Source organism: Pteropus alecto, unplaced genomic scaffold (assembly GCF_000325575.1).
Source record: "Pteropus alecto unplaced genomic scaffold, ASM32557v1 scaffold156, whole genome shotgun sequence".
NCBI lineage: Eukaryota > Metazoa > Chordata > Mammalia > Chiroptera > Pteropodidae > Pteropus > Pteropus alecto.
In genome coordinates, this window is record NW_006437746.1 from 3,310,544 (window position 1) to 3,321,456 (window position 10,913).

General features: G+C 52.6%; 1 protein-coding gene across 1 annotated transcript in view; it reads left to right on the forward strand.

The window, feature by feature from the left end:
* Window positions 1-10,913, forward strand: part of LOC102885185 (zinc finger protein 35) — a 66,302-nt gene that overhangs the window by 34,730 nt on the left and 20,659 nt on the right. The window contains exon 5 of the mRNA XM_006914843.3: window positions 4,471-5,522. Within this exon, the coding sequence (XP_006914905.2) occupies window positions 4,471-5,014 (544 nt within the window). The 3' untranslated portion in view covers window positions 5,015-5,522. Of the gene's footprint in view, window positions 1-4,470 lie in introns of the transcript that reaches the window.

Consider the following 10,913-nt stretch of genomic DNA (forward strand, 5'->3'; position numbering starts at 1 on the left):
CATTCCTTTTTGTCTCCTGGTGGTGGTGGGCCCTGAACTGGGCAGAGACTGGAGCCAGCAGAGGCCTCGGCTGCTGAGGGGACAGAGAACAGGTCAGAGAGGGGAAGTATGAAGTCATAACTCAGGGCCCAAAAGGTAGAATCTCTTTAGAGTCCAAGGAGCCACTGTGCTGAAGAAGGAGCCAGATGCGACCCCCTGAGGCCAGAAGTAGCTGCGAGGGGATGTCTCAGGAAGGAAGTCTCAGGTCTGGACCTGAGGCAGGAGTGGGATGATCCCTGGTGCCAGACAGCTGTGGGGGCCAGAGCGGCTCCCAGAAGCTGAGGTGGGCTGGAGCACCTTTCCTTCCACCCTGCTGGGTACCACTGGGTCTTTGGAACAGCGGGCGCCCACTGTCGTGTGTTCAGGCTGGCCCTGCCTCCTTCAGGAGCTGATGACCCGCCTCGGATGGGCTAGGTCTCTGGTGAACAGTGTTTAATGTCCCTTTAGGTAACACTCCGTGAGTCCAAAGAAGCCACCATCAGGAACACGTCAGGGTTTCCTCTCTGCCATCAGTTGGGGTCAAGTGAGAATGAGATGCACACAAATGCGGACAATCCCTGTGAGCCTGGAGGAGGAGCAGCACCTGGCCTTGGCTCTGGCCTCGGGAACACCAACAGCAGGGCTGAGGGTGGGCATTTCCCGTTGGAGCATGGTGGGTTACAGCTGAAGGTGAGAGCTGGGAAGGCGGGCTGGCCCCCAGAGAGTGGTCGAAGCACCAGGGGTTGCAGGGGCGGGGTGGGACTCGCTCTCTGGTCCCCTCATAAGCCATTCTTTGTTCCCTTACAGGGCCTAGACCCTTAGATATGTGAGCCCAGATGCACTGGCCTCATTTCTTTCTTACTAACTCCATGCGGCTAGCTGGTACCAAGTACCAAGCAGCCATGAGGGGCCTTTTAGGACCTGCCGTGTCATCTCACTAGGAAAGGCACAAAACTCCAAGTCTGTTTCTTCACCTGTCAAGCGAAGTGGGATTTTCTTCCCTGCCAGCTTCACAGGGTGGTGTGGGTCAAAAGAGGCTGGGACAGGACAGGTTTGTAAACTGTTCTGTCCTCCTATGGTATTACTGTGACCATCAGTCAGCCCGGGGTCCTTGTCCAGGAGCAGGTATGCTCCTTGGGAGGGCGCTCCCATGAGTGGATGGGGCCAGCATCCCCTCCTGGAGATGACGCTTCAGTATACGTCTTTTTTGCCTTCTGGTCCCAGACCTTCCGATAAAGTTTGCCTTGTACTTATCGTGGGCTGTCCCCACTGCCCACCAGCCAAGGGAAGGGGAGAAGGGAGAGCCAGCGCTTTGACCCTTTTTCGCTTACCCTCCCCGTCCCAAGGCCAACTGGACTTCTCTCCAACATTTCTTTTGAGGTCTCCAACCCAGCCTGGCAACAACAGCGTGAGATCTGGGATGAGAAAGGCACCCTGAGAGCAGGGCCAGGACCTCCTCTGACTTCAGCCTTCCGAGTCCACCTGCTGCCTGGGACCCATCTGGTTCCTGTCCTGAGGGCCACTGCGGGGGAAATGCTGCTGGGGCTGAAGCGAGGGGCCTCAGTCAGGCTAAGTAAGGCTGCTTTTCACTGGCCTTCGCCTCCACCCGCTGACTCGGGGGTGACACTCTGATACTCTCAGCAGAGTGGGCCTCTTGGGACCCAGGATTCAGGGCCTGGCCTTTCCCCCAAGGCTGCCAGACAGGGTCCATGCGTCTCAGGAAAAGGCTGTTTACCTCCCAGTCAGTTAGCAAATATCTTGAGAATCACACCAACCTGCCAAGCTGTCAGTAGAGGAAGGCGCCAGAGAGAATGTGGCCCATGTCTCTTGAGCAGACCTAGCTCCAGATGCCAGTACAGGCCGGAGGCCACAAGAGTTCTGTTTACCAGATGCTCCCAGCCCATCATGGCTCCACAGTTTCACATTGATGAGATAGGTTGCTTTCTTGGGCCACAAACCCAGATTCCTTCTAATAATCCCAATAAACAACCCACTCTAACAAATTCTCACCCCTTGATTAGCTACAGCTGTCTGGCAGACATGTCCTCAGAGTGACTCACTCCAAGGCTGGTCAGTCAGTGTCTTTGTAAGCGTTTTGCCAGCTGTGCATCAGCACTGAGTGTTGGGAGTAGGCCTGAGGGAGGCAGGGAGGCAGGACAGACGCACGCTTTACCTCCCGGTGGGTCTGAGGGCAGGGACTGTGCCAGCCCAGCACTGTGCCCTCACAGACATTTGCAGAAGTGCACCAGGTTAAGAAGACTACAGGCATAACAGGATTCAGCTGTCGCCCTGCAGAAACAGCCTAGTCGGGAACATAAGGTGGACACGAGGGGAAGAGAAACCTAATTCACCAGAAAATCTGAGGTCACTGCCAAAGAAGTGGGGCTGGATGGAGGAGGGGGCAGGGCGCGGGGGTGGACAGAGGCCCCCTGAGGGAGGTGCAGCCTGAGCTAAGCCCAGATGATCGGTGGGTGGATCCTGGACATGAGGAAGATGAGGAAAAAAGACAGAGGCAGGAAACCTCTCAGGAAGCTTGAGTGATGAGAAAGCTCAGGGAAGCCGAGAAGGCAGCTGTGGAACGGGAGGTCAGGCCAGACAGGCTAGGGCCGCAGAGGCAGACCCTGGCCCTCTCTGCCCCTGAGACTCCTCTGCTCTTTGCGAATGTGCTCAGACAACGCCCTTTCCCAGTGTTGGGCCCGAGTCTTCCCCTTCCTGACTCTCCCATTCCCAAGGAGGGCAGCCCAGACTGCTGTCCCAGAGAGCGGCTTTAGCGTTTTCCCACTGCCCTGCGGCTCTGGGCCTTGGAGCACGGTCCTCTTCTGCTCTGTCTCCCGTAGCTCTGGGCTGAAAGGGCCTGGATATGTCTCTCTCCTCCACTTTGGAGGGTCAGCTGCTCTGCTCTCTCTTCCTGCCTAGCTAAGCCTGCGGGCTGTGAGGCTGGGGATCCATACCTCTCTGCCTTGCCCACTGCCAAACCCTGCGCAGCGCCTTGCTCACACCTGGCCGCCCCACACCTGTCCCTCCACATGGCTCCCTCATGCCCCCTTCCCCTCTTTGATCTCCTGGATCCCTGAGTCCAGGAGTTCTTGCCTGCCTCTCTCTAGCTAGCAAGAGGGACTTGGTCTGGCTCCTTTGACTCCCGGGACCCCACTGTCTACATCCGGGCCCTTCTCCAACCACCTCGCTTACTTTGGCCAGTTCGCAAGACACCCCGTGCCTCCCTTCCCACCTTGGCAGTTTGTCACGTCTGCATTGCCATCCATGGGCAGATGTCTGGTGACAGTGCCGTCCCTGACGCTCCCCAGAATGCACGCTTTCCTTCACTGCCCTTTTCTCTTCCTTCCTCTGTCCGTACCCTGAAACCATCGTGGAGTAAATTTTGATGTAAGTCCTCTGCTCTCGCATCCTGGTGTGTCAGGAAGCTCACTGCTACCATTTGGGACCCCTCTCTGGCCCCACCCTCACTCTTGACCTAGGATAAAAAGGGACTAGATTTGATTGGTGACTCTGTAAAAGTACTGGCTCTGTGAAAGCCAGTCCTTCCTCTTCTCCCGTGGGCCTGGCCTCTCCACAGAGACCACGTGCGTTCTGGTCCTCTTCGCTGCAGGTTTAAAAGAGCAAACACTGCCACCCAGTGCTGAGTCCCTGGGCGCCGAATGCTGTCTGATCCTGAGATTCGGTGTTAGTGACCCCACTTACCTGCAGCTCGGAGCCACATTTGCCGATGTCACTTTTTCAGTAATAAGGATGAAATATATTTGTCTCCCCATATCTTATTTCTCAGTTGAGTAGAGAATTATACTAATAGCTAATATTTACCTAGCTAAACTTGTTACGTACATTATTTCTTACAACGTCATTGCAATATAGGTATTAGCATTAACTTATTCTACAGATGGGAAAATTGAGATAGAGAGGTCAAGTGACTGCTGATGGCAGAGGTGGGTTTTGGCCATACTCTTGGCCCTGGTGCCATATTGCATCTTTAAAGAGGGATGTTATTTAGTGGGTTTCCTCAAATCCCAATATAGTCTCATGTTTCCCATCTAGAATATAACGTCGACTCTTTATTTTTGTTACGTATTATTTGTTTTTGTGTTCTATGTCTTGTTCAGATATTGAAACCAAAGTTGAAAAGGAGGATTTGATTCTGGAGGAAACAAATCTGAGAGGAGAATTCTCTGGAAGACTCCAGGGTGAGATTCTAGAGGGCCGTGCCTTTGGGGAAGCCAGAGGCGGGGAGAGCAGGAGAGAGGAGCACTCCGAACAGCCTGCAGACAGGCAAGTGAAGAGCGAGAAGCCCAGCCCCAGCCCCAGCCCCAGCCCCGGCCCCAGCCCCGGCCCCGGCCCAAGCCCAGCAAAAGAAAAACACCTCCCAGGGGAGAGAGGCCAGGACCGCGTGGGACTCCAGGGAGGCACGTGCCACGGCACCAGCCCGGCGGCCCCCAGCAGGAACCTCTACATGTGTACTGAGTGTGGCAAGGCCTTCGGCCAGAGCTCCACCCTCATCGTGCACCAGAGAATCCACACCGGGGAGAAGCCGTACCGGTGCGGCGAGTGTGGGAAGGCCTTCACGCGCAGCTCCCACCTGATCCGGCACCAGCGCGTGCACACGGGGGAGAAGCCCTACGTCTGCAGCACGTGCGGCAAGGCCTTCGGCCAGAGCTCAAGCCTCGGAGTGCACCGGGGCGTGCACACGGGCGAGAAGCCGTACGTGTGCCCCGAGTGCGGCAAGGCCTTCAGCCGAAGCTCCCGCCTCCTGGTGCACCGGCGGAGCCACACGGGCGAGAGGCCCTACGAGTGCCTCGAGTGCGGCAAGGCCTTCACCTGCAGCTCCTACCTCCTGGTGCACCAGCGCACCCACACCGGCGAGAAGCCCTATCGCTGCGCCCAGTGCGGGAAGGCCTTTGGCCAGAGCTCCCACCTCGTCTTTCACCAGACCACTCACGCCCAGAAGAGACACCAGCCGAGCTCCCTGGCCAGGGCCCAGTGTTGATGGGCTCCCAGTTTCATATGGATCCAGCTAAGAGAAAACCCAGCCCTGGTCAACCTGATCTAGTATAAAATAGCTAAAAGGAGGGAGACTCCATCTTGTCTAATACCGAAGTTTCATTTTTCATTTTCTACTGGTCTGACCCGTTCTCTCCCCACCGACATTCCAGTTAAGGTTTAAGTCTGTGCCCATGGCCTCTGAGGAAGAAACCAGTAACATCTTAAGTCTGCAAAAGACAAAGGCTAATGGGTTTGTTTGCGTAAGCCTTTGTTTTGCAGGACCTCGAAGGGGACTGCTGCCCATGAGAAGAACATCTCGTAACCACCTTGAAACTGATGGCTACATGGCAGACACCGCAGAACCAGGGGTCACATCCTCAGTCCTGAACCCCTTCTCACTTTCTGATGATCTCTATAATCCTGTCACAAAAGGCCTTCAGAGAGCATGGTTTTTTCCCTCCATGCTCCCTTGTGCAGTGTTTCTGTAATAAACTCTATCTGCTCAAAATTTATTCTGAGTCCAGTGTTCATTTCTGTGACATTTAGACTCAACTTGGTTTTTCGAGGTCAGTAACAAACCTTGCTCTGCGCCAGGTGCTGCCAAACAAGCCTAAAGCAGGTTCCTGTGAGGGCCTCCAGTGTCTTCAGTGACGAGATACACTCATAAACCCAGAAGTGACTGAAGGACCCTAGAAGGCAAGTGACATGTTGACGTGTGTGCAGGAAAAGCAAAATGCTTGTGGAGGGGACACTGATGGGGCCTCGTGGGCTGGCTCTGGGAGAACGAGTTAGCACTGATGGATGGGGAAGAGCCCAGGGACCAGAATCAGCCAAGGCCCCAGAATGAGCCTAAGTGGACCCCAGTGAAGGTGGATCTGCAGGTCACTGGGAGTGGCTGGCCTGGGATGCATGTGGGGAGGTGGAAAGACAGGTCAAAATCCCTGCTGTGTGGGTGCTGCCAACCAAGGCCATAGTCTTACCCACAGGACTCGGCTTCCTGTGCCAGTGTGCCCCTGGCCAAGCCCCTGAGCACTCGGCAACATTTTCCACAGCTGTGCGATGCCGGAGTTGGATGTGAGGGGCTCTGAGCTATCTTCTCACTCTGACACCTGTTTTCGGGAGCTGCAAAGCCTTGGTAAGAAAGGGGACTGACAGAAGGGAGAGGGAAGTGAGGGGAAGAGGAAGCCGGTGGTGACTCACGGTGGCCAGGTAAGAGAGGAAAAGGAGACAAAGCCTGTGTGGGAGGCAACAAGAGAAATCCAGCTAGTTTGTCTCAGACTTGGGCACCTGTGTATCCCTTTAGTCAGTTTCTGTTCATTCAGCAGACAATTTATTGCCTTTTGTGTGACAGGCACCATGCTGAGGGTGCTAAGGCATTCACAGTGAGACCTGGTCCTGGCCCTTAGAAACGGTCCAGCAGGGGAAGCAAGACCAACACAAGGCAGGACATTCTGGTGGCAGGAAAGCCCAAGATAATGGTGGGAAGTTCAGAGGACAGAGTGAAGAAACTGGCACTTGAGTCGAACCTTAAAGGGTACAGAGGATTTCAAAACCTGATGGGAGACAGCTGTGCCTAGAAGGATGCCTCTGGAAAACCAGGCGAGTGTGGGCACACACTGTGTGCTCTGGGCTTCGGATGCTCAGAAGGGCTCGGTCCACGTGGGCTGGAGTGTCCAGGAGTCCAAAACCGTTTCAGCACTGGCTCCTTCTGTAGTGCGAAAGCTTTATGAATAAATGAAATGTTTGCGCTTCCACGGTCACTAAGCAGTGTTTAGCTTGAAACATTGACTTGGCCTGATCTGGTAAATAAAACACAGTCCAGTGTTCTGATGCCCTGGCTGCCAGTGATACCAGCCCTAGCAAGAAGCTGAGAGGTCAATGAAGGGGTGATTACAGAGGTCTGGCAGGAGAGAGTGGGGCACCAGATATCAGCAACAGCTGGTGTCAATGCCACCCCTACCTTGAAGGGACAAGGAGAGAATGTGTGGCTAGAGCTGAGGCAAAGGGTCTCCCATAGGAGCTCTGGTTACAAGAGATGGCCACAGCCAAGCCATGGTGTCCGAGCAAGGAGCGAGCAGACACAAGTACCCTATCTCTTGCTCATCCCTCCCTCTCCTCTACCTCTCTCTGATCTGGTGCCTCCCATTGCTCTCATGGACTCCACCCAATTCCCCATCCGAGATTGTAAGGTGACATCTCCCAGGGCCCCTTGAGGGGCTCCATGAAAAATAACTGCCAGCATTTCATATGGTTAAAATCCCCAACCACCTGCCCCTTCCCAAAATGTCCCCTCTCCCTCTGGGTTAATGTCAGTGATGCTCAAAGCACTTGGGATAAGATCTCTTGAATCACCCTTTCTCATTTTCCTGCACACCCAACTAGTCGTCAACATCCTGGATGGACAGACACACAGGTCACCTCTAGCAGTTTTCTTCCATGCCTCCTTCTGTCCCCTTCCTTCCCATGGCTGCCTCCACTGTCCAGGTCTGCAGCCCCAAACTATCACGCCGGCCTCACCGCTTCGCATTGCTCACCTACCTGTGGTGCACATTCTTCACGGTAGGGCAGGAGTTGGGGAGGAACCATTAAGAGCAGAGGACACACCAACAGCTGGAACTAATACAAGGCGTGGTTAACGAAAGCCACACCCTCTCTAAGCCACGCCCCCAACCTACAGCCCCGTGGTAATGCACGTCGCTAAGAGGCGGGGCACCGAGTCAGGCCGTGTAAACGTGTCCTTCCTTGGCTTCTCTGAACTGGTTGGAACATCTCAATGGGTTCCCTCATTAATAATGGCTTGAACACGATCTTTAAAACGTATCTGTTCATTTTATATTTGCATAAGAGTCATGGTTTTACCTTTTTGGGGGAGAAATTTATCTTTTAACAAACCTCTCCTAAGTTCCTTTGCAGACTGTTAAAAGCCTCATCTGAACAAGCGAAGCTCGTCGGTAGGAGGCTGCCGTAGCTACTGGTCTTGCTTGCCCAGTGCGCTCTCCCATTCCCCTTCCACTAGCAGACTGCACGCCGCTCACGAACGCAGTATATGCTTCTGCTCTGGCCGGTTTCAAGGCCACATTGTCTTGGCAACTGTACTTAAATCAAGGTTATCTGGCATGTCACATAAACAAGGCCCATCGGAATTCTTTTCCAGCACAGCAATCCTTTCCCGGGTCTCTGTCCAAGGCAGCTGGCAGTTTTACACAGATGCCAAGTCTTATTCCCAGCAGAGTCAAGGAGTTGCACAGCCTGTTTTGTACGCTTGCTCTGCAAACACATGAGATTAGCAGTTGCTCTCCTGAACGCCTGCTTTGGAGTGCTCACCCTACACCTCCACTTTGTAATTAGGGAAAGTACCCCGGTTCTTGCCCAAAGGAGTAATGAGAAAGTACTTTGCAGGAAAGAAAGATTTGCTTATACTCTGGATCGTCCTTGAAATTCCAACTGCTTCTGATACACCGCACAGCTTGTGCTAATAGTCAAGGTCGTAACTACAACTCATCCCAGGTTTTCCCTGTTCCCAGAATCAAGCTGGTGACTGACCCCAACACCCCTGTCTTGCCTACTAGTGACTGAAAGGGAACCTATATCTCATGCTGGAACTGACCTGGTAGTAGGTGGCCGAAGATGTTTTGAGAGTCGACCTTACAGTTTTGTAAAATCTCTAAAACTGACCCACCAGGGATGCGGACTGTGCCGATCTGTGCCTAACAGAGGACCAGATCCCGAGTTATCTGGAGGGCTGATGCTCAGCTCCTGGTCATGGGCAACAATCAGCATTACTATACATACTTGCGTGTGCTGAATTCCTCCTGTCATGTTTTTCTTTTAGTCTGAAGGTAATACATCTATCTCTTCTTGAATACGTGGCAGATGGTTGAGATTATTACTTTAAAAATTTTATATACACATGTATAACTATATTTTTCTTTTTAAGAAAAGGCCGGCCTATACAGTGTAGAGGGGAGGGAACAGGCTCTAAGACCAGGACTTCAGCCCTTAGCAGCCTAGTGAGTGTAGGTGAGAGAAGGCTGATGCTTTTCAAGACGCCACTCTCAGCATCTTTACTATTCAAGGGTCTGGGGCTTCTGAGAGGCTCAAACTGCTTACTCTGATGGACAGGATTTTATAGTTCATCCTGTTAACTTCAGTCCACAGTTCTGTCTGTGAATATCTGTTTGATTCATGATCCTATGTATCCTCTCTGCTTGGGTTATTTCCAAAGACAGCGATAATTTGAAAGGGGATACGACATTCTAAATGTCAGGGTGAGCCTTCTAAGCTCCCCAAATCCTAGCACACTACGAGTCTACATTTTGACAACTTGACAACTGCAAAATTGTCAGGTTAAGAATTTCTTGATACCCCAAATTTCCAAATGATTAAAATTTAATCAGTGTTGTAGAAATGGAGAGTTCCTGAGTTTCTGGTCAAAATGGAAGAGGACCTTGCATCTATCTCTTGAATTTACAATCTGATTGGAGACAGAAGTCAAGAGAACAAAGCCAGGTATGAGCAGAAGTGACTGTTTGGATCCGGATTTTCAGCGGTGCAGAGGTCATCGACTCTCACCCGCTACCTAGTATTTACAAGATGCCGGCCTGGGTGGAAACAAGCACGTGAACCTGAGGGATAAACTCTGCCCCATTAACACTGGGTACTAACCCAAGGAGCTGGGTGAGGTTCCTTCCCGGCAATGAGCTTCCTGGTGGACAGTAAGACGGAAGCCCTGTCCAAAGGATTCTCCACGCTCATTGCACTGATAGGGTTTCTCCCCAGTGTGGATTCTCTGATGCACAATAACATATGGGCTACAACTGAAGGCTCTGCCACACTCATTACACACAAACTGCTTCTCCCCTGTGTGGATCCTCCGATGGACAGTGAGGCCTGAACTCTGACCGAAGTCTTTCCCACACTCGCCACATTCAAGAGCTCTCTCCCCCGTGTGGACGCTCTGAGCTGAGCCTGGCGGAAGCTCTTCCCACATGCCTGGCATCCACAGGGTTTCTCACCGCTGGGGACTCTCTGATGTCATATGAGGTATGACCTCTGACTGAAGACTTTCCCACATTCATTACTCAGAAAAGTTTTCTCCCCAGCGTGCAGTCTCTGGTGCACAATGAGGTTTACACTCTGACCAAAGGCTTTTTGCCACACTCCTGACAGATAAAGGGTTTCCTTCCTACGTACTGTTTTCCACCCCCGCTTTCCTCTTCAAGGGCACTTTTGTCTCTGAGGGTGACACACCCAGACACTCTCTCTTCCTCTCTGCTTTGGGTCCTGCCTGGCTGCCCTTCCCTCCTCGGGCTTCTCAGAACTTGGCTGCCAGTGGGGCGACACACCGAAGCCTTTCGTAAGCTGCGACTTGTGCTCTGACTTCTGAAACTGGCTCCTTGTTCTTTTCCCTATGGATTCTCCGATGTGAAATACTCTCTGAGGCTAGATCAAAGCAGTTTTCAAACTCTTTACCTTTCTGGCTTTTTCTCGTCTGGGGAGGGTTCTGCATCCTTGGTTTCTGCTGGCTTTAAGTTTCTGGTCCTTGACCTCAACATCTCCCTGTCAGGAAGGACTCTGCTGATGAATTCTCAGAGTGTCATCCCAGTTTCCGTATCCTGCCTCCCTGGGGACCACCATTCGGAAGTTCTCTGGAGGTGATTCTGTGTAGCTCTGTTTCTTCTGATATTTCCTCCTTTGGAACCAACTCCTCAATCTCAGATTTGACCATAATCTAACAAAAGATACGGAAAAGAGAAAAATGTCATCTGTTTCCTATGGCAGAGACAAAACATTTTCAAGTGACGACATCAACAGATATTGTAGACATTCACGTGTCTACAGAATATCTACACTCCCAATGTGGTATCTGGGAGGGAGAGGAGGGGGTGGGGAGGAGGCAGCGG